Consider the following 25,021-nt stretch of genomic DNA (forward strand, 5'->3'; position numbering starts at 1 on the left):
ACAAACACATATTTAATCAAATTAAATACTAAGGACTAATTAATCAATTTAACCATTCACACCAAACACGCAAACCAAGAAAGTCAACCAGACTGACGGCTCGCAAACCCGACAAAAAGGGGATACCGACGACAACTGACGATGCTCAGTTGAGCACGACTATGGTCAACTAGGGTCTTACGACCACCTAATCCAACTCTAAGGATTAAAGAGGTACACTCAAACCTGCAAATCCAGGTGAAGACGAACCTCGCACTCAGGCGGCATTGTACCTGAAATCTCTTGCAACCAAGAGTCATACATGCATACATATATAAACTTAATGAAAGCGTTAGCCCAATATTAATACCACGAAATAGGAACACTAAACAACTTGCATACCACTAGTGCGAAAACCACATCAACAACTATGCATTAAATCAAACATCTGACTATAACATTATATTAAGATAAACTAACCAAGATTAAACCAAGATTAGAAATTGATTAGGGCAGGGGTACTACATTCTCCCCCCCTAGGTTCTGACTTACTCTTGGAAGTCGTAAGGCTAGATGGAGAACATGTCGTACGCATCAGCCCTGAAACTCATTCAACAAAGATCAAATTGCACAGAGAAATCTTTCCATAATCAAATGAAATATTATTGCAAAATCCTTTACAAACGCCATTATCCATTGGCAAGATACATCTAACTCCATACATTTCTTATAACATTCTAGAACTTATCCACAATCATAGCAGAGAAACAAGAATTTTCTCCCTTTCATTACACCAAATTAAAGCATTACAAAGAGGTAAACAACAATTACCATAATCATCTACCAAAAATGACAAGAAAACATGCCATCATGATCAATTCTTTTACCAATACATCTTTTTCATAAAACTCTATCGCATAGAACTTAGCTTAAAATATCAATTTCTACAACCAAATTAACTTTCAATAAATAAGAGCAACAAAATAACTCAATTGATTACACTTGCCAGGCATAAGAAAACCTTTCCAAAGACTATGTCCCATAACATAGTGACAAGTTAACACAATTTACTCCATGATACAATTAATAACCATCCACATAACTGGAATACATAACTCAAAAGGCCACATGTGAGCATGTCTAATGCTTGGTCGAAGATAACATGCATGATCAACATCTCTATGCCTGATCTCAGAACAACAATATGATAATAAATATCCAAAATCTCACTCAAGGCTCGATGATGCTAGGCACACCATAGTGGTGCTACCTTCCATACAGGACCTTTGTGAATATCCCTTGTTGAGCAAGGTGGTTAGCCTCCAAGAGATAGTCACCACACATAGGTAGGTAGTGGATCCTAGCTGCCTCACAGCCTCACATACCCCCATCCTCAAGGTTCCTTACGACCACTTCCTCGTACACACTCTACCAAATCCGTATCATACGTCCTTGGAGAGGAATTTCACATTTCAACACAAGACCAGCATACGACAACAATAAGGATAAGCCAGTTTAGCCACCAAAGTACAGATTAATAAAGATAATAAATCATCAATTCCAACAGTAAGGCAAGAAAATAATCCGGAATTGCAACACCAAATCAAAAGTGTAAAAGATCACAAGATTGTGGCTAAACCTTCAAATTCAAAGTAAAATAAATTGTTGGTCCCCAAAGAAATACAAAGAATATCACAATTGCACATAACATCACTATGTGACTAGCATCTAGCCACCAACGAAGAAGGAAGGAAGAACTAACTAGCTATTGTAGTAGCTCATCATGTGGTGCGACATAGTCACACTACCCACATGGCATGGCGGTGTGCACCTCGACATCACCCCGCATCACGTCGTCACGCAGCATGGCAATACCCCAAGCGGAGAAAACACGCAATGGACGTATCCCGCCTGGTAGTGTACCTCACGGAAAAAGCACGCGTAGGTCACATCCCGCATAGTGACGTATCTAGAAGGATACTCGCTGTAAGTCAGAGGTATACATGACTAGGGTCCACCCACATGCCCACCAACACATACTAACTGGCAGCACATGTGAATAAACCTACCTTTCATGAAGACAAGGCAAAGGATCCTCCAAATAACACCATCACTATACACAAGAATCACCATCATATGCTCAAATAAAGGAAAGGAATAGGCTGTCACATATAAACCTATAAAATAGATTCATCAAAAGGGAAAGTATTGAGTACACCTTTGATATAGTTTAATAGTACAACTATATCATTCCTCGAAGTAGAGAAGCTAAAGTCGCTTCGCGCCGACATTACTCGTACGCCAATCCATACTATTCAAGGAACAGTTACTTCGAATACTACCCCTTAACATACTGAGTTACCCACAACCCGAGGTTTGGTACTCAGTAGGGAAACAATTAAGCAACATCACATAAACAGTATGGTTTCCCATACTCATAAGCAACATATCCTCCATGGTTGATTACTTCACCAATCCATGGGCACATATAATAAGTACTGGTTTCTTACAATACACACAAATACACTAGTACTGGTTTAGTCACATTTACGGGGAGTACTTTTCAGTACGCTAACATCTATTCAAGGAAGATTTTAATTATGCTTTCTATATAAATGACTGAATCAAGTTTACTCTAGATTTAGGTACTGAAATTATTAACAATTCACAATTATATAAGGAAATAACATCATTCCTATATCTTTCTCAAATTTCACTAAGCATCTGTAACTAAATTACTAGCTAAGCAAATTCTTTTCCCAAAGAGGACTTTCATCTTTCAATATGAAGCCAAAATGCAATAGTACAATTTCACATGTTTTATAAACATTCTATTTAAGTCAATGCACTCTTTAATACCATTTCTAAAAATCTTATGATTAGGCAAAGAGAAGGGAAAGAGAGTTTGATAAACAAACTATTTCTTACAAAGACACAAGATCAATCAAGGTCACACTACATCATAAAATTTCTCACTATAAGCCTATCATTTTAATTACACGGTTTTCATTTCGCTACCGTTTAGAAGGATGACAATCAGCCTAACAAAAAATTTCCAATAATTATGGTTGCAACAGGAGGTTCTAGTTTTCCAAACAAAATAGAGATCAAGACTGGCAATCTTTTCAATAATACTAAACCATCTTGAGAACACTCTCTTATACTTAATACAATACAGACACATGTCATAATTTGCAACCTATTATAGAAATCACATTACGATCAAAGGTAAGCAAGGAGCTATCACCCAAATAAAACATATTAATGCATACACATCAAACAAGCTTTTCATTCGCACTTCCTAAACATAATAAGACAATTACATATATTCAAAAGCAAGTTCAATGGAGCATTACTAAAATAAATCTTCAATCAAACTGGTTTAATGAAACACATAAAACAATCTTTCTGGGAACACATTAATACTCTCTCGAAGCTACAATAACATGCTCCTTTTAATACTTCTTCTACAAACCAAGCAGTTTCACATAATTCAACTATTCGCATATTAATACACCTCAAGATAAAATTTAATTATGTTACTCCTACAAAACACATGGAGAATACTTTAATTGCACACATACAACTTTCTCCCAATAACCAAAATAAATTTTTAAACACATAGCCCTTTAATAATCTAAAACATAAGCGTCATAAGGCTCACACAAGGGTTCAAGAAGTCACACCCTTTTCTCTTGCAAACAAGAAACTCAAATCAGAGATAATTACATATATCCTAATCATTTTAATTTCTAGAGAGAGAGAGAGAGAAATGGTGATGATCATTTAATTTTCTACAAAATAAGCATTCAATAATTGCCATACTAGTCCTTCAAGTGGACAACACTAAGCTAGATCATAATCTTAAACAAACACAATTCGCACTTTCAGATTTGAGACAAGCACTGACCAACCCAAATGGATTAGTCTAAAGAGTAGAAGACTCAATAAGGAAGGTTCATACGACTCTCTTTCAGAATAAGAGTAATCGTAGACCAAGACATCAATAAGCAAACAAAGCACATATAATCACTCAAAAATACCAACATCAAGAAGGTGAGAACAAGGTGTGAACACACACGTTACACACAAGTTAAGGTCTGCTCAATCACTCAAACGCAAAAGGAGGACAAGCATACACATAAGGTCGATACACCTCACACCAATAGAGGGCACACGTGACACCAGAGATCCCAGTGTTTGCAACATGTGCTCTGATACCAAATGTAATGCCCCACCAGGAAACCCCGAAGGGATAAGCCAAAACACAAGAATAGAGTGCAATAAATTTTTATTTTATTTTAAAGTTACACCACATTAAGATACAACAAGATATCAAAGATTCAGATTACATAGCGGAAGACATCAACTAACACCTAAAGAGTTTCCCAACGAGATTACTTAAATTTCACAATTCACTTAACTCACACAATTAATCCAATAAACTGATTATCTTAATAACGAGATAATTCTTAATCAGGATAATTTCTTTCAAAAGATGGAAATATAAATCACAAGCAAGATTCATCCATTAAGATCTATTCATAATCTTCATTCAAGCTTTTCATTAAAATACAAGCCATACATCTAATATTCTAACACACAAGAATTTCATCATAAACATATGAGATCTTTTCATGCATACTTAATTTCCTTAACAACAACTGAATATATTCCATTACTCTAAGTTACATTCTTTCATATTCCAATTTATTGCATTTAAAAGACGATTGCATACATGCATCTACGATAAATCTCATCTAAACCACTTATGCATTCGATCAAAATGGCATTCAAGAAAGAACTACATATAAACATTTAAAGTTAATTCCATCTTATCTACTTATACATTCTAACATAAGCTATTCATACATGAAAAAGTTGAATAAGGGAAACATAAGAGAATAACATCACATAACACCATAATGATCTCGGAGTTCACCCCTAAAGGGCTACATCTCTGGGTCTGCTCAACTGCAAGACCCCTCTGATAAATAATAAAGTTAAGAATACAAGAGGTTACACCATTACAATCCGGCCATCAAGGCGAAACATAAACAATATACAAACGACCACATCGGTCAATTAATACATAAACGATCCCTGAAAATAACAGGATCCAGCTGAACATAATCAAAGCTAAAACAAAGGTCCATTGGAGCCTCCACAAAACTGAGTCATCACCACCCAAGGTCTAACATGAAACCGATACTCACAAGGGCAAAGACAATAGGATGACCCACAAACGTGCTCCTAACAGGACAAAATGACAACACACTAGTGAACGTAGGGACAAGTGTCATCACACAACCTGGTATGGTTACCCTGGCAGGTCTTCATAGGTCCCGGCCCCATACACTAGGTTACCCTGGCAACCTAATCCAAACCTTTGGCCCATCCAAGCCTTATGTGGACCCACACATCCTCTCGTGAAGACAAGGATGATGGATTGCCATTTCAGGCCTTCTCACAGCATGTCGAGTCTATGTTAGCGCTCGTCCCATGTGTGAGGCAAATTTATCTTACTTAGAGATTACATCCTAATCTACTGATAGGTTATCACTTATTAAACTCACTTTCGATAGGTTACCCAGCAGCCACTTTGGGCGCAGCCCCCAATTGAAAGCCACTTTCCCATACAGCACTAGACTATACTCAGACGAACTCAAAAACCAAGGAATAGACATGGTCAGACGAACGGAGTTCAAAATGGAGAAATCCACCATTTGGTCAAACATGACTCAAAAGGTGTACACTTTTTGACGGTACTATAACTAGAGACCCGACCAACAATGGTCAACAACAATTCAACATTCGACACCCACACAAAGGATATGGCCAAATGCAACACTACCACAAAACAACAGTCAACTCGGGATAGAGGACTGAAACAGGTACCCCAAGTCAATCCATACTATAGGGACCTATCAAACAAAGTACGACTTGCCATTACATAACCAAAAGCAAATACAGAAATTAAACTCGCATAGGTAATATTCAGCAAATACAATCTTTTCCGAATTGATCTAAACATTAAAAGTCGATCAAGTTTTCTACATGGTCTATATTAGATTGCAGTAATCTACTTCATTTAGATACAGGTTGTTCTTGGTTTTCTAACTCACTGATGTTCATTTGCATCGAACAAACATAATAAGCCATAATGGGTTCCTAAACCAAATTCACATGAATATAATCAGACAACCGTTAACCAATTAAATAAGATATTAAAACTTCACTTAAAACATCATTGATACCCTCTTTGAAATAAAATAACTAAATCTCACTTCTTCAAATAAGTATATAGTTTCAAAAAAATTTATACCCTTAGAAAGGAGCTAAAACAAAATAGGTAAAAATTTTCCGAATTAACATAATATTTTAATTCCACAAAAAAAACTATTAGCATAGGGGTTAATTTCCAAGAATTAACAACTAATAAATATTTGATTTTATCCTTCCTTTTCAATTTGCAAATGCCTATATTGGATCCTTGCAAATACATCAAAAAGCAATTTAACCAATTAACATATATATTAATTACTCATTAATTAATTATATACATTAATTAATAATTTAATGAATAACATTTTACATTAAAACATTATCATTAAATAATATTAAATTGTCTCATTAATTAATATTAAATTGTTATATATATATATATTTTATTTTAAAAATATTAAAAAAAAAGAATTTAAAAAAAAAACTAAATTTTATTAGGGCAAGAAAAAGGGAGCCGTGCCCTAGCCGCAGCGGTGCCACCGCGATGAGCGCAGGGCTTGCGGCTCCCACGCAGGGAACGCAGCGCCCTGCGGCCACCGCGGGGGATGCCGCTCCCTGCAGTCTCCATGGCTGCGGCCTGCGCGAGAGGGGGGAGGAGGAGGCGGGTGGAGCTCTGCTCCCCGCCCTCCAAACCCCTATCCAAACTATAAATATATTTTTTTTCGTTTACACAGTTCGATTTTTATTTTTAAAACAACAATCAAACTTTGTTTTATAAATTTTGATTTATAATAAAATCAAGTTTAAATGAGGTATGTTTTGGTCTCAAATTTCTTTTTGATGGGGTATTCATCTCTCCAAACACAAATGGGTTTCAACACCCAAGATAAATTGAGGAACAACAAAAAAAACCCCAAAACAATTTTCCAACAAACCCATATTGGGTCAAAAGGAACCATTTTCATCACAATGATGCAACCATTTAAATTTCTTGAAGAACACAAGCCAATAAGCATAGTTCTAAACCCACAATCCAAAATTAAATCTAAAATTCCATTTAAAAGATTGGATCTTTAACAACAAGCATTTTTTTTCATTCAACTAACATACCATTTCTATGGCAACAAGGAAGATAAATAAGATACTCCCTACCTCCATACGCATTCCTGGAAGAGAGTTGAAGGAGAGCCCCAACCTGCAAGCTCCCAAAAACCTTCCTTCCCAAAACCCCCAAATTTCCTCCAAAAGATTTTTCCAATAAACATTTTTCCAAAAATATCCATCCTCCAAATTTTCCAAAAGTCTAGGTTATAAGGAAGAGTTGACCAAAATTTCATTTTTTTTGGAATTAAAATTTTTATTTAAAAATAATTCTTTTCTAACTATATCAACAAATTAAATTGTTTTTCAATTCAAAATTGATTTTCTCACTCAACTAAAATTTAATCTTTCTATTTCAAAAATGCCAAAAGATTAAATTAATTCTATTGCAATCAAATTTAAATCTTTCTTTTTCAACATCATATACAAAGTGCATTTAATATTCAAAATCAACCATTTAATTGAACTTACTCCCAATTTAAGACGAGCAATCCAATATCAACGATAATCGCATAACGAAATCCTGATTAATTTAGTCCATTAGTCTTTAATGCACAAACACATATTTAATCAAATTAAATACTAAGGACTAATTAATCAATTTAACCATTCACACCAAACACGCAAACCAAGAAAGTCAACCAGACTGACGGCTCGCAAACCCGACAAAAAGGGGATACCGACGACAACTAACGATGCTCACTTGAGCACGACTATGGTCAACTAGGGTCTTACGACCACCTAATCCAACTCTAAGGATTAAAGAGGTACACTCAAACTTGCAAATCCAGGTGAAGACGAACCTCGCACTCATGCGGCATTGTACCTAAAATCTCCTACAACCAAGAGTCATACATGCATACATATATAAACTTAATGAAAGAGTTAGCCCAATATTAATACCACGAAATAGGAACACTAAACAACTTGCATACCACTAGTGCGAAAACCACATCAACAACTATGCATTAAATCAAACATCTGACTATAACATTATATTAAGATAAACTAACCAAGATTAAACCAAGATTAGAAATTGATTAGGGCAGGGGTACTACAAGTGATGTACAGAGATAGTCATGAAAACAATGCTACGCCAAAATTTAAATGGCATATGAAGGACGGATTCCCAATGTGAAAATAAATATCTCCATATTTTGCACCAGAAGAGTGCCAAATACATGAACAACATCAATAACAACCAACTCATCATTAATGAATGTCAAGTGATGATCAAGTAAAGCAAAGTACCTCAAACCAAAACCAAATGGAATTATGAAAAGAAATACCTCACCAAGAGAAGAGAATATCAACTCGTATAAATGAGCAATCATATAATAAGAAAGATTAAATACTCAACTCTCTACAGGCTATACTTAATAGGTTTGGGAAGTTCATCAAATCACCTCCCAATCGAGAGGAATCAATAACAGTTTTGTCACAACCCATATTAGCGAGGCAATCAGCCAATGCATTACCTTCACGATAAACATGTGAGATGATGAGGTGCTCAAACGTATCAAGAAGAGTCCATATTTGTTCAAGAATATATCGGAAATGCCAATTATCAGCTTTTCTTGCCTTGCAAGCATTAATGACAATAGCTGAATCACCTTCAATATGAAGGTATTTGAAATTCAAATCCTTAGCCATAACAAGACCTTCTAAAAGAGCACAAGCCTCAGCCATATTATTTGTGCCAGAAGAAATTGGCATAGCTTTTAATGCTAATAAAGAACCCAAATAATCACGAAAAACTATCCCTATTCCCGAATCACCAGGATTTCCACGGGAGGATCCATCAAAATTCAATTTACAAAAAGGGGCATTAGGAGGATGCCATTTTATGGAATTTTTGTCTATGGGTGTTTTCTGAATCCTTGGAAAGGCGGGTGATACAGGAATAATGATACTTTTCCAAGAAGAGATCATAAAATTGTCCCAAGAAGAGAACTCTGAATTCATATTAAAATATTTTTGAACATGAGCATTAACTTGCTCAATAATACTTCTTTCCAAAATCCCAAGAACAACCGATAAATCTGATGAGTCACATCTAAAAATGCGCTTGTTTCTTTCCCACCAAATGGCCCATATGATTGAAGAGGGAATTATAAACCACAAACAAGCAAATAGAGAAGATGAATACAAAACTGGCCAAGACTGAAACATGTCCCATAAAGATAGAGGTAAAGGGAATGAAAGAGATAACTTTTGGAGGACAAAATGCCAACAACTATTTGCAAACTCACAATGAAGAAAAAGATGATTGACATCTTCAAGAGCTTTACCACATAAGACACAAGAAAAGGAGGCTACAATATTAAATTTGACTAAACGATCACTAGTCAAAATTCTATTTTGCAACGCGAGCCAGGAAAAAACACCAGCTTTAGGTAATACTGAATTATTCCAACAGAACAAAAAGGCACGATGAGGAGCATTTTGATTGGCCATTTGTTGAACAACAAAATATCCTTCTTTAACAGAGTAGTTTCTCGATTTAGAAGGGCACCAAATAAGTTGATCTTTGATGTTAGAAAGGAAAGCCACTCAGTCTTGCAAAATAGATTTAAAATTTTGAATTTCCTACAAGGACAATGGTAGAGTAGAGGGATCCTTCCATGAGACCTTGTGAGAAAACAGATCAACACTATCTACATAATCAACCAATCTAACTCCCCATGATTGAGAAAGAACAACTGAAACAGAAGAAAGAGAATCATGCTACGAAAGAGGGGGAAAGCCATTCCAGGAGTATTTCCAAAAACGAATATCCTCCCCCGAATGGACCTACCAGGAGAGAAAATTAGAGACCACTTCCCTACATGAGATCATAAAGTTCCAAATAGCAGACCCCTGTGGAGGATTAGAAATTGTGAAGATCCTAGCAGGATTCTGGGAATCCAAATACTTAGCCTGCATAATTTGGCACCACAAAGATTGGGGCTTAGTATACATAGACCAAACTAGTTTTCCCCCAAAAGCCCTATTTCTTTTAGATAAGTCCTAAATCCCAGCACCACCAACTTGCTTGGAAAGAGACATCTTGGTCAAAGAAATCAGTGGAATCTTTTTATCTTCTGTCATGTTATTTTTCCAAAGAAAAGATCGAATAATCTTTTCAATTTGGGAGATGACTGATCTGGGAGCTTGAAGAACTGAGATATAGTAATTGGGAATGGCAGATAGGATTGTTTTAATGAGGAGTATCCTACCTGAAAGAGACAACCACCTAGCCTTCCAAGTATAAATACGAGATTTAAGTCTCTCAATAACCGAATTCCAAAAAGAAGACTTAGCAGATCCCATAAAGAAAGGAATCCCCAAATAGGTAGAAGGAAGAGAGTCTACTGGGAAACCTAAGATATTCACAAGTCTATCAGCCACCAACTGGGGAGTATTAAAAATGAACATCTTGGATTAATGGGGGCTAATCTGTTGGCCAGATCCAGCAGTATAAGTATCCAGAATAAATTTAATATGAGTAGCCTCTTGAATAGAAGAAGACCCAAATAAAAGTGTATCATCGGCAAAAAGGTTATGAGTGACTAAAATATCAGAGTTAGGAATTAATACCCCTTGCCAAAAACCTAGATCCCTTTGCTTGATAACCAATCGACTAAAAGCTTATACCATAATGATAAATAAGAAAGGAGATCAAGGATCTCCTTGTCTATAACCCTGGGTTGAAGAAAAGTATCCAAAGGGAGCTCCATTAATGATGACAGAAAATGAAGTAGTAGAAATACAACTCTTGATCCATTTACACCAGCTTTCAGAGAAACCAAATTTTCTCAAAACTTTGAGCAAAAAAGCCCAGCAAACTTTATCATAAGCCTTCATCATATCAAGTTTGACCACAAAAGCTGGGATATTGGACAAATTTATGGAGTGTAAAGTTTCATGAGCAACAATTGCTCCCTCATGAGTTTCCCGACCTGGAACAAAACCTCCTTGTTGAGGAGAGATGATACGAGGAAGGAAAATTTTAAGTCTTAAATAAATAGCCTTGGTGAAGATTTTGTAAATAAAGTTGCACAAAGAAATGGGTCTAAATTCAGCAAAAGTTTGGGGATTCTTAGATTTTGGGATAAGGGCAATATAAGTGATGTTAAAATTTTTAAGGCTATACCCAACCCTCCTAGACTCTTCCAAAGCCATTAATAAGTCAAAACCAATAAAATCCCAACATTTCTGAAAGAACAAGATAGTAAACCCATCAGGACCCGGAGCTTTGTTAGGGGCCATGGAAAAAACAATAGAATGAAGCTCATCTAAAGAAAAAGGCCTCATAAGAAAGTCATTATCATCATGAGAAACAAGGGAGGGGATAGAATCTAAAAGAAAATCCACATGATGATCCATAGAGGAAGAAGAAAAAGAAGGAGATAACAATTCCTTAAAAAAAGACACCCCCTCCTCTCTAATCTGCTGATCTGAATTAAGGACATAACCAGACTTAGAATCCTTAATACTAAAAATTGTAGAAGCAGCTCTTTTAAGCTTGGCTACAGCTTGAAAGAAGGCAGTATTCCTGTCACCTTCTTTAAGCCAAACCTCACGAGATGTTTGTTGCCAATAGATTTCAACTCGGGATCAAAGGATCTCCCAGTAGGCTTGCAATTCATTTTGAGCATCATTAGTGGAGGAATTAGTGCCATGTCTAATAATCTCCTCATTAACAACCTCCAAATCATTGACAACTGCCTCTTTTTCATGAAAAATATTCTTAAAGACCAATTTATTCCAAGCCATAATTTGAGATTTCACAAATTTCAGTTTGGAATAAAATTGAAACATCTTAGTACCTTTGCAAAACAGAGCACTTATCCACCATTGCTTTAATAAAAAAAGAAAATGAGGATGAGTGAACCACATTTTCTCAAACTTAAAAGAAGGTCTAATAGAGGGAACATGATCCAATTTATCAAAATTGAGCAAAATTGGGAAATGGTCAGAATTTGAGGAGGTAAGAATCTCAGAAGAAAATGAAAAGTTGCTCAAATGTAGGTTTAGGGAAATAAGAAATATGTCAAGGCGAGAGGCAATCTGGCATTTAGATCTCCTATTAGTCCAAGTGAAAGAACCATTAGAAGGGAAAATATTGAATAACGCATTGTTTTGTACAAAGGAAGAAAAGTCATCAATAACCTTCTGAGTTGTAGGATTACCCCCTCTTTTTTCATTCGAGGAAAGGAGAGCATTAAAATCACCCCCAAGCACAATAAAAAAATCATCATATCATAAAAACAATTCAAATAAGGAATCCCATAAGTCGGTTTTATCTGAAGGAGAAGTCGGACCATAAATATTAAACAGAACAAAAGAGACTTCAAACCAGTCAACCTTTAACAACTGCCAATGAGAAGCAAAAGATAACATCTCAACTTTGACTGATTTAGGATTCCATAAAATTATAAGACCACCAGAAGCACCCAAAGAAGGAACATGAACAGCTTTCCAAAGGGACCATTTGGAAATTATGTTATCAAAAGAATCATGAGAAAGTTTAGACTCTTGCAAAAAGATGATATCCACTTTTGAAGAATCAAGAAATTTCTTGATCCTTCCCCTTTTGTCAGGGGCATTTAAGCCCCTGACATTCCAAGATAAAATCCTCATTTATCACAAGGAGAGCAACATGCCCTCCTTGTTTTGACTTGGGAAGAAAATTTATCTACAATAGTGGATTGAATACCAGCCGCAATCTCCTCCTTGATTTTAGCCAATTTTGGTTTTCAACCCCTCTTCTTAGGAATTTTAACAATAGGGGGGGAACAGAAGGAGATTTCTCCAAGGCTAACTTCTGAGAGAAATCAAATCCATACACATTAGGAATAGTTGAAGAAGGACTATCAATAAGATTTGCATCCACACCTTCAACTGAATTTGGCTAAGAAGAGGAAACAAGACAACCATCATGGACAGGCCCCGAAGAGGCAGATGCAGAAGAAAAATAAAATTCAAGAAATTCCTTTGCAACAATCTCATCAATTAGATCAAAAGAAACTAAAAATAAAATATCTGAATCAATAAGCTGAATCTTCTCTTCAGAAATGGAAAGAGAAGAAGGAGACCATGGAATGGGCAAAAAAGAATCACTATCAAAAATCAAACTATGAACAATTTTGGTATCATCCGCCAGACCCACAAAAGAAGAACGAGGAGAAGAATTAACAAAGCAATAATTTGTGCAACCATTCGAAGGTAACAACAATTTTGGAAACAGAACCGAAGGACAAGAAATTTGAAAAAAACTCGCAGAGGAGAACAAAAAAGGTTCAAAACGAAATTCAAAAGACCAATAATCCTTGAAATGACTAGGAAGAAACTTAACCGAGTTTGAAGAAATGGAACAAAACCGACGAATGGCAGACAGAACAAAGAAGAACATGGCCAGAGAGCAGAGAAAAGTAAAATCCATCAGAGGCACATCACATACTATATATCCAGAAAAAGGAATGAGAGATGTAACAAAAAGAGGTAAAGGAGCATAATCCTTAACATTGTGATCCTTTAAAGATTGACGATCCTTACTTTTAAAAAGAGAACATTGGTGAAACTCAGATGAAAAATATGAACAAACTTGTAAAGGTGCATCAGAATCACCACAACATTGAGAGGTGAAATGGCCAAGTAATGGAGCACAAGAATGAATAGCGGTCGAATCTTGAATCACCACAGGTTGAATCCACGCACCACATTTGGAGCAAATAGTAATCTCAGAGGGAATGGCTTTAGACAGATTTAATAACAAACAAACCCTAACCGAAAGATGAGGTCGTTCGAAAGGAACTAATCATGCTTAATAAAGATGCCCAATTTGTTTGCCAGGATTTCAACCATATGCATATCACGATACTCCAAAGGAAGACCCGAGAAAGTTACCCAGAAGGGCATAAACTATGGCTTCGCCAATTGAATATCAAAATGAGGAGACCAAGCATAGGTAAAAATTCCTATCCCAAAACAAAACCACCCTTTAAATCTATGCACACAATCCCTATACTTTTCAGAATCGAAAATCACAATGAAATATAGAGAATCTTTATCAAATAGAAATAAATCCTTCATACCATCCCAATTAGACTTTGCCCATGTTAATAATTTACCAAAAGAAATCGGAGAAAGAATCTTACCAATGAGGGCAATAGAACGCAATAACTTCACAGAGTCCTGAATCATGTAATCGAGGAATATAACCTTATACTGCACAAAAGAATGAGGATTACCCCTTATCGAATTGGAAAATGCAGAGGGAGAGTTATGGGGAAGTGGATTTGGATGGAAGGGAGCTCGTTTAGCAACATGAATGTCATTCGGGGAAGAAAGGAACTGAGGGTTCGAAACCAAAGTGTTATTTGGCCAGGTGACATAAGATGGGAGGGAAGGACTACAATCCTGGGAGGGAGATCCAGAAGAAGCTAATGGGGAAAAATCATCAGAACGCGGGGAGCCATCACAAATGTTGAATGACGGTTGAGGCGAAACATATCTATGCTTCCTAGGTTTTTTAGAACCAAAAGAGGAATGAAAATGCTTAAAAGGAGTCTTTGGGTGATCAACAGGATGAGGATCCCAGAATGCCCTGAAATATTAATGCCTTGGGACCAGAAGATCTATAATAAGAACGCAAAGGTTTTGGAATGGAATTACCTGTAAATTTGCGAAAATATGACAAAGCCGGCAGGAATTTGTCATAAGCCAAGTCACGGCAGCAACCATCCTTGACAACTCATTGAGGAGAATGATTAGAAGTTTGTAATTGAGCCAAATCATGGTCATCAAATGGCACATCTACCCATCGCATATGCCTGTTTGCCATTCCTAGGGGTTTCTTCGAATATCTCTGGATGCCATCACCATCCGCCATCTTCTGTGTGTCATTGTGATCTGTATTGGCTGCCTAATTTCCGTTGCTTAAACAATCCATGGCCATTCTAAAGCCTTTTCAATAAATCCATTTTGTTAAAATCCTCAAATCAAGAGAACAATTCTATTTGAGGCATTCTGTCAAATAGTTCGTGTGTCTTGTCTATTCTTCCACATTTTTCATAACCCGATGCTAATGCTTCCACTTTGGCACAGGTTGGGAGACGTTGGCAAAGGCTGTGGATTACAGTTTTACACCTGCCTGTCACAGTTGGCTAAATGTTTCTAAATCCTTTTCAACAAACTCATTACAGGCATATCCTGCAATCACAGCATTCCATGAGATCAAGTCCTCCTTTGATGCATTTGGTCAAACAGTTCACATGCCTTGTCTATGCCTCCACATTTTGCATACTTGTCGATCCCACTGTTATTCTGAGTACAGGGGAGGGTTTGTCCCGACCACTCTAAGGAGCAGATATCAACGTCGTACAAAACCAGATCCCAACACCGAGGAAACCCTCGTCGCCAATCTCTCCACCTTTGCTCAATTCAGGTACCTGAAAGATCTTCCTAATATGCTTTTCCGCATACTACAAGGGCCCCAACAAACTGATCGAAGAAAGGCCCAGAGAACGGAGAACAATAGCTATTTTGCACGGAAGGGCGCCGCTACAAGAGAGGCCAAAACGCACGGGACTCTCAAGCCCAGAGAAGAGAGGATTGCAGTAGATTTGTTGGAAGGAAAGAAGAAGAGCGCAGCAACAAGGGTTTCTAGGAGGAAAAAATTGATGGAAGATGCGTGGCAAGCCCTGAAACGGTACTCCAACGATTCACAGTATCAATAAATTTATTATTCTACATTATCCCATGTGTTTCCCATGCTCTACAAACCCATCCATAGTAGCTCATTACTTCTATATATTGCAACGGATTTGTGTGTTGTTACTCACTCTCTGATGAGTCTAGCTCTATAGAGCTGTAAGGGGAACACAAGGTTGTATGAGCAGTAGCTCAAGTCTAAAATTGTGAAGCTATGTCTACAATATATTGTAATGGTGTCTATGTTTATGAAGAGCTTAAGCTCAATTAGATGTTTTAGTCTATGCCATAGTGTTTGTGTGAAGGGTTGAACCTTTGTGAGACATTATATATTTATTTTAAGCAATATAAATTAGTATGTTTTTTCTCTTTCTTTCTTCCCCCCCTCTTAATTCCATCAAATGATTTCTTGTGATAACTAATGATTCTTTGTGTGTAAATGAATGAAAGTTGATGCCATTTTGTACATGAATATAAAACCAACCTAAGACCATAGTGTAAGATAGGGCTAATCAACTAAACATTTGATTTTTATATTTAAGTAGGTCAAAATTGTGATTACCAAAAAATATCTAACACTTCCAAGAACAACCTAAATCAAAATACCATGTTAATACTGTATTTGATAAACTTGAATTATGAATTGGGATAAGATTGAACATACAAATTAAACTAACAAGTAAATTAAATTAAAATTACATCTATAAATACAAATACAAATACACCATTTATAATGAAATACATTACAAATCATACTGTTATAAAACAAACATATCTGAACTCTAAATTACATGTTAGGCCACTCATTTTTCTATGCAGTATTGCGCCAAGCACTTTCCATTCTCCAACCTCAACTACGTTGGAAAAGCATTTTAGAAAGCAGACACATTCTGGAGCAGTTGTAGATAGTGTTTAATTTCCATTGTCCCTCGTCGTGTGGTGAAGGGGCACGAAACAAAAGCTGAATAAAACTAACAATATAAGACGAAAACACAGAGCAAAAAGCAAAAGCAAAAGCGTGAGCCCTTTCCAAGAATGTCCTTTAATTTTATTGTCTTTCACCCAAAAAGCTTTCTCGTGCTTTCAAGGATTTAGAAATACCCAGTTTGCTTTTCTACTCAGAGGCATGTGATAGTAAAGAGCAGTACCATCAAAAAAATCTTTCATGCAGTTGAAAGAAAAAAAGCACCTTCTGTTGCGAAGGTAATAATGATGTCGCTCCATTAAAAGGCTGCCTATATTGGCATTTTCTGTGGGAAATTATATAAGCAAAATACCAAACTTTTTATGGATACAAGCTTTAGAGATTGGGTTGCTCTCCTTTTTGTTAGCTCATCTTCATGGCGTCTTGTGGTTGAGGAAAGTCTTTCTTGTTGTAGTCCATTTTAAGTTAATTTTTGTTTGTTATTTTTTTATTTAATGATTATGTTTATACGTGATACTATAAGTTTTGATTTGTTTAGATGATTCATCTGAATTTATAATAGCTTTTTCAATAAGACCCACCCACTAATTTGATTTTAAATGAGCTACTGCAAGACTTAAATAACATACTCTGAGCATTTATTTGCTTAGATGACTTATTTAAAATTACAATATCGTATTGAGTAAGGTCCACCTATTAGTGTGATTTTAGATGAGCCACTGACTAAGCTTAAACAACACACACTAAGCTTTCACTTATTTAAATGAATCGGTTAAAATTACACTAACTTATTTAGTAGGGCTTGTTTATTAGTGTGATTTAGATTAACCACCTAAGTAAATCAAAACTTAGAGTGTGCTTTCAGATAGATCACGTAAACAAGCTTCTCTAATAGAACCCACCTATTAGTATGATTTCTCTAGTGTCTCTCGTAAGATTCACTTATTAGTATGATTTCATTAGCTTCTTTGATAAGACCAACCTATTAATATGACTTCACATAAACTACTTAAACAAATCAAAACTTAAAATGAATTCTTTAAACCAAACCCATTAAATCGATCTCATTTTTGAAACCAAATTTATCTCTGCCATTCAACTCTCGTAAGAAAGGACCCATGTTTTTTAAATTAATCAAAATGTGAAGATAAAAGAGGAGGGAGATAGAGTTGAAGCAGAAGTCAGCTACCAATACCAATTGCAATACCATCACTTGGGTATTGTAAATAATTGAACTCTGCGCAGGCAGCTTTTGGAAGAAATGTATTTGAATGTTATCGTTTGTCAGTGATAAGTAATATATATATTGTCCTCCTGCAGGACAGGCGTGGGTATCTACTTTCCGGCCATCCACCACCTCCCAATCCATTCCCATAAACAATAATATCCTCACTTGGCCTTCCACATACTCCAACTAGCCGGCCAGTTTGGATGTATCTTCAAAACAAAATTGAACTCAAATAGAGTTTGGTGAGGATGAAGACATTGGGCCCTACACTTTACAACATAATACAGGTTTGTTTTCTCCTAAAGCTGGGGCAGACAGTTCACTACGTAGTGTACACACTCTTACAAACAACAGAGAAACAGAAACCTCTGTTTCTTCAAATATTCAATTCAATGATGTCAGTCTCTCTGCCATGATATTGCTTGCAGAGCTCTTCTTTTAAGATGAAAGGCCGTCTCCATTGTCATTCGTGTATTGTTATCTCCAGATATTGTAATTCAGTTTTTGGTAAAGGATTCTGCTGTCCAATCCTCTTGGAATTATCTGCTCATTCATCTTTGATTTTCATGAGTTCCATAGAGAAGGACTGATTTTGATGCCACAGGTTGCTAATAACTCCTTGTCCAGGAAAATGTCACGTTAAAACTTTCTACCAAATAACATTTATAACAAAACACTACTAATAGGTAATTAAAAAATTGAGGCTTCAAATATTTGAATTTGAATTTGTTCTAAATATAATAGAGGGATTGCGTTGGTTATAACATAACACATAGCACTTCAAAAATATTTGTGAGACATTTTATGCAAATACAAGTGTATGAGAGATACGAAGACATCAAAGACATCATTGAGAGTGTATTTATATATGAGTAGTTTGATATTATAGTGGGAAATTAATTATAAGTATGGGATGGATATTTTAATAATTGTTTTGTTAATTATTTAATAAAAATGAAAGTAGACAAATTAAATCTCTCATGTGTGAATATCTTAACTTGAACTAAATGGATCATTAGATTATTAATTTTAATATGTATAAAGAATGATATGAAGCTTAAGGGCATATTTTTAACTATAAAAAAATGATTTGATAATCTAAAGGTATTAACAAAGTACAAGAAAGTATGGAAATTTTAAAGTAAGAAATTATTTTTATAAATATGATAATTATTTTATAAATTGAGTTTAATTTTTATTTTTTTCAAATAGACATCGTCCTCTATAAATCTATCAATTAAAAAAAAATAGAAATAAAAATTTATCAACCATATTAATCAAAGAAAAAAAATCTAATACTCACCAAATAAATAGTCCATTACAAATAGATATCTAGTCTATAGAGATTGGGGCATATCCAGTCTATTTGGATGTTAGGTGCAACTATATATCTAGAAAGGATTGTGTTTCAATCTTGAATAGATATATCTTCCTTAGGTTTTGAGACTTGGGTGTCAAATATTTTTATCATTAAATCAATACTGCAATCTAACCCATGTTGTTGCATCCACTCCACTTTTTGGCCCCTCATCCCCATCTAATAAATTTTTATATATATCTAAAAATATATTTGAATCTATATTAGAATGTAATGTGGAAGACTTGACTTGATTTGAGTTAAAAATAGTGATCATTTGTAGGTTCAATACATACTTGAATAATACAATCCTTCATTTGTTCAGCATTGAAGTGTGCATAGAACCCTCTTGAACGTCCATATTTATATCATCCTTTCTCTTATTTTTATTAGTAGTCTCCTAATACAAATAATGATACTCATATTAGCAAAAAAAAATTTTTACAAAGTTGATAGTGACAGACCTATCCAACAGAGATTTAAATTATTGAGAGGTTTAAATTATTGATTTTCAACTTAGCATTATAACTATTCTAGTTTAAATTTTATATATATATATATATATATATATATATATATATATATATATATATATATATATATATATATATATATATATATATATATATATATATATATATATATATATATATATATATATATATATATATATATATATATATATATATATAATCTACAGTGTAGGTTCTAATAGAAAAATATGGGAGCTACTGTATCCAAAACATTATAATTAATTTTATGCATTGTTTATGCTTTGGATCATCACAACCTAATTAAGGGTGGATTTTAGACCTTACATGCTGAAAAAGGATTCAATTCAATCGAAGGAGTATGAGAATAACAAGGCTTGCGGTCTTTCTCTATTTCTATATAATATTCTTGGCTTCTTAAAGACTGTATCCTATAAAACATATGCCCAATTCTTAGATAAAATAGAGTACTAATATGCTTTGGGAATTATTATTGAATCTTTGAATATAATGTGTACTAGTCTATATATTGGTTATTCTCTTATGCATAAAATAGTCTTAAAACACATGTAAACATTTGAGCATATTATGATCTTAGTATGTGAAGGAAGAAAAAATAGTTTTAATCATTATATATTCTCATCGAGCTAAATAGATTATTTATTTTGTAAGATAATGTTAAATTCTTGTATCACATAATAGTTAATATATTGACTAGGTTCCTCAAGGAAAGATGAAGCAAGATAAATACAATTAGTATGAAGTCTAGCATGCGATTCGTAAGAGATATGTTTAGTAGGATTAGAGGGTAGACATACATCAATATATATATCATAAAAAGGTATCAATGGGTCATACCTATCATCATGTACATTAGGTTTGAAAATATAGATGATAAAAGAATGCGCCAAATCTATCAATGAAAAATATCATAAGAAAGATTAATCAAACTATTACAATGATCTACTACTCAAATTAGATATAAAATCACTTATAAATAATATATGACATTTTTATTCTCATTATTAGCCAGAAATAAAGCATGTAAAGAAGAATTTGTACACCCACCATAACAATCATGTAATGAATCTCACAAAGAAGAATATCATCACACGATGAACAAGGGGGTATCAATGAAAGGTAACAATTTAAATCCCTTTAAAGAAATGCTGTAAAATATTAAAAAAACTTATATAACGAAATCATGCAATTAAAACGACCAGCTATCAATTTTACTTATCGTCATCGCCACATTTATTTTCTAACAGACTGCCGACCTTTAAAGATCGTTTAGAAAATTAGGAATATGCTTTGTATTGAGCGATTTAATGAAAGTAAAAGGTGCCCCAAGCGGAAAACAAATGTGTTATATCTAATATTCGCTTTCCTTAACTTCGCTATCGATTCTGCCACGAAATTTCCCAGATAAATCCGCTTGATGAAATCCAGAATTTTTCTCTGGCCTCCTGCGGCTTATTGTTATTATAATTATTATTAAAGGTAAAAGTGATACATCGCATGAAATACCCGAGCACTATCATTAGCTCGGAAAAGCAAGAATGATATATTAGATGAGATGATGAGTGAAGAGGCTAGCATTTGTCTTGAGTGTGGAGGGGAGCTTTGTTATAGGGCCTTCCGGACTGCAAGCAAGAAAGAGGAGGCAGAGTGGGAGCCTGTGATTGGCCATAAGTATTCCAGCAAAATGGGTTTTGAACTCTGGCCACGGCTTGCAATTCAATGTCTGATAAATCAATGTCTGTGCAGGGCATGGTGTCACTGCAGGCCAGGTGCACTGCTTTGTACGCATAAGTTCCTCGTATTTCAATGAATGAGATGTTCGATATTGCAACGCCTGATGTCTGGTTGCGACACACTCTTTTGTCACAGTAGAACTGATCGATCATGATGGGAATTTTCACGTTCCATACCTCTATGTTGCCGAACGACACGCCTCGAACAAATCCTGACCCACCCTGCACAGTGCAGTGCACCCAACAACATTAACGGCGAGGCATACCTAATATCACTATAATCAATCCTCAAACATTTATGTTACATGTTTAACAAATCCAATATAAATATATATACAAGTTCTTAATCTTTCCTCTCTTAATTTAAAATATTCTTAATCAAAGAGTTGTAGTTAAATTGATTGAGCAATCATGAGATTGATGGTGTATTCTTTGATTATATATAATCTATGGTTAGAAATAAGTCACATCTCAATTAAAGATAAGATGGTTTTACACATTATGTGTTATATCAGAACTAGACCATGAAAAGCTGGTCAGATAAGATGGTCTCATGTTCAAGTCTTAGCTGGTCCATGAAAAGCTCAACATGATATCAAAGCTAGACCAGGCTAAGACACCAACCATCTAATGTGACTAAAGGGATGGAGCTGAAAATAAGCCACATCTAAACTAAAGATGTGCCAGTCCTATAGGGACCGGTAGCTCAATAGCATAGAACACTCTAATGACATATTGACGGTCCTAAGTTAGTAAGATAAGAAAAAATGGATACTCCCTTAACTTTTAATTGATGAAATATCAATGAACACTAATTCCATATTGATTAACCAAACAAACTGAAAATCCTCATTAAAAAATATTGTGCCAGTAGTAATGATAGACCTGTACCTGCCATGTTTTAATGCGGACGCCGAATAAGGCATCTTGAATGGAAACATCGTGCACTGTAACATTTGAAACGCACGCTTTCGTTTTGTCCTTGCCCAGACTTCCTATGCTGAAAATAGCAACGGATAAGAAATAAACATTTGCTTATAACCTCACTATCGCTGTGCTATGTTCTTATGTTTAATAAAATTTCACCTAATGCCATGGCCAGGACCACAGTTGATGTGGTGGGCACGGATATCTCGGCATCCCGTTTGGATAGATACGCAGTCGTCACCTGCCAAGCAAAAATGAAAAATGTCATTTCATTTGATAAATGCAGTAAGGAATAGGTATAGTTATATATCCAAGCAAAAATGAAAAAAGTTATCTTCATTTGATAAAAGTAGTAAGGAATAGGTCTAGTTATATGGGCCATTTAGTGAAAGAAGATTGAAAGATTTGGACTTGTGATTACCGCAGCCAATGGTGGAATGATGTATTTCCACGTCCTGAGAATTCTGAAGATGTATGCCGTCTGTGTTGGGGCTGTTTGCGGGCGACGAGATTGTAACATTTGAGACATCAACAGAAGAGCAACTGTCGAACTTAAGGTGGCATTGCGGACTGTTTTGAATCGTTATGTCCCGGACAGTCACATTGTAGCTTCCATAAAATCTCAAAGCCTGCAGTCAGGGCGAAAAAAGGGTATGAATACAAACAAAACGTCGAAATTTATAGAGAGAAATCTCCCGAGCTGGCAAAGTACTCACTGTGGGTTTGATGGCGGGCATTGGTTTTGTATGTTTTCTGGTTAGCTGCAATTGGGTCAGACAATTAGGTTACTGATAGTTAGTACAAATCTGTATCATTGAAAGGTTGGCAAAGAAAGGAGAATGTAATGCATTTCTCACCTGGTAGTCGGGTGAGCCCCACCAAACACTTCCTCGTCCATCGATAAGGCCGTTCCCTTGAATGGTGGCGCCTTGGACCCTTTTAAATTGTATCCAATCTAATAAACCAGAGCTTCTCATCCAAGGTTTCATTGGTGCCACAATTGTTCCATCAATCTGAAACCACCAATCAGACGCTTTAGATATACCTGACACAAATTCATTCTTCGTAGTTTAGATGCAAAAGAAAGAAATGTACCACGTACCTGAAAGATGATGTTCTCTTTGCAAGGTCCCATGAATACGATTGGATTGACTAGGAAACGGAACTCCGCAGGTACTTCCACTACTGCTGATTCCACTCTGCAGGCAGCTTGCCATGCTGCTAGAAATGCCTGTTGCAGCCCTGGCCCGTTAAGTGAGCATATAAATGTTTAAATTGTGGTATTGTAATTTTTGTTATTAATGTTCGAATTTCTATTGGAGTATTATTGTTGATTGTTCATGAAGAGATGAGGTCTTTCATCTATAACATCATTAATTCATAACTCTTATCAAAAGCATTTAAAAAAACAAAGATAAAAATACAATGAAATAAGTAAAATATGATGACTTAAATGTGATGTTCTTCTTACAATCAAAGTCCAAATTTTATTAGCATGTTACTGTTGAATGTTTATTTAGAACTAGAGTCTCCTTTTGTCCAATTCATAACTTTCAGATTAAAAAACATTTACCCCTCTTAAAAAGAAAGAAAAAAAAAAAGAAATATGTGAACCTTTGAATCATCAGTGAATCCGTCAGCCTTGGCTCCATAAGCAAGAACGTCGAAAATATTGGAGTAGCCATAGTCTGGTGCTCTCGCCGCCGACCCAGAACAATCATGGCTTTTCCTCTTGTTTCTCCGTGTGCACCCCTCAACATGTATAAGAGACAATAGTATTAAAACAAGCACAATACTCTTGTTAAACCTTGCAGGAGGAAACATTTTCTAAGAACCCAAATGCAGGGTGGAACAAGAACAATGGCAGTATAGTTGAGACAAGGCAGAGGCAACGATGTGGGAGGCGAAATGGGCTGCAGAGTTATATAGAAATTGGGAGAAGTGGAGTGGTTTAAGCGAAGGATTGATCGTCTTCCTTGTCTTTTACTGTTTGGACAAGGAGATGGGCCCAAAAGGCATGTATGCCTCAAAGCTTTGCCTTTCCTAATTTCTCATGATTTGTATACATCACGTAGTCACATTGAAATGGCCTTTGATCTGTTTTAAGCAAGTATGTTGTGATTGTACTGGGCGAAACATCCAATTCTATCCTGGCCTACTCAGCACCAGCACTTGCTTCATCGTAATGCTCGTTTTGCTTTTTCTAGTCGGAAAGAAGTTTCATGCATGATATTGATGTTTAATGGCGCATCACTTGCTTTTACCAGACCACTCACGCCACCACTTCTCATCCATTGCAAACCCTTTCTCGTGCACTCGCATGCTTCACAAACTACC

General features: G+C 35.5%; 1 protein-coding gene across 1 annotated transcript; it reads right to left on the reverse strand.

Annotated features, from left to right (window-relative positions):
- Window positions 1-21,289: 21,289 nt before the first annotated feature.
- Window positions 21,290-24,717, reverse strand: LOC131075094 (polygalacturonase At1g48100). The gene is made up of 8 exons (XM_058011916.2): window positions 24,299-24,717; window positions 23,787-23,915; window positions 23,542-23,697; window positions 23,401-23,445; window positions 23,106-23,313; window positions 22,844-22,925; window positions 22,649-22,757; window positions 21,290-21,979 (listed from the first exon to the last, which is right to left on the reverse strand). The coding sequence occupies exons 1-8, from the start codon at window positions 24,506-24,508 to the stop codon at window positions 21,596-21,598; spliced, it is 1,323 nt and encodes a 440-aa protein (XP_057867899.2). The 5' UTR covers window positions 24,509-24,717; the 3' UTR covers window positions 21,290-21,595.
- Window positions 24,718-25,021: the final 304 nt, after the last annotated feature.

This window comes from Cryptomeria japonica, chromosome 3, assembly GCF_030272615.1.
Source record: "Cryptomeria japonica chromosome 3, Sugi_1.0, whole genome shotgun sequence".
NCBI lineage: Eukaryota > Viridiplantae > Streptophyta > Pinopsida > Cupressales > Cupressaceae > Cryptomeria > Cryptomeria japonica.

Coding starts and splice junctions, on each gene's coding strand:
- LOC131075094 (XM_058011916.2), bottom strand. CDS start 24,508: ATGTTTCCTCCTGCAAGGTTTAACAAGAGTATTGTGCTTGTTTTAATA. Junction 23,446..23,541: donor GGGGCTCACCCGACTACCAG/GTGAGAAATGCA, acceptor ACCCAATTGCAG/CTAACCAGAAAACATACAAA. Junction 21,980..22,648: donor TCCGCATTAAAACATGGCAG/GTACAGGTCTAT, acceptor TGCACTGTGCAG/GGTGGGTCAGGATTTGTTCG.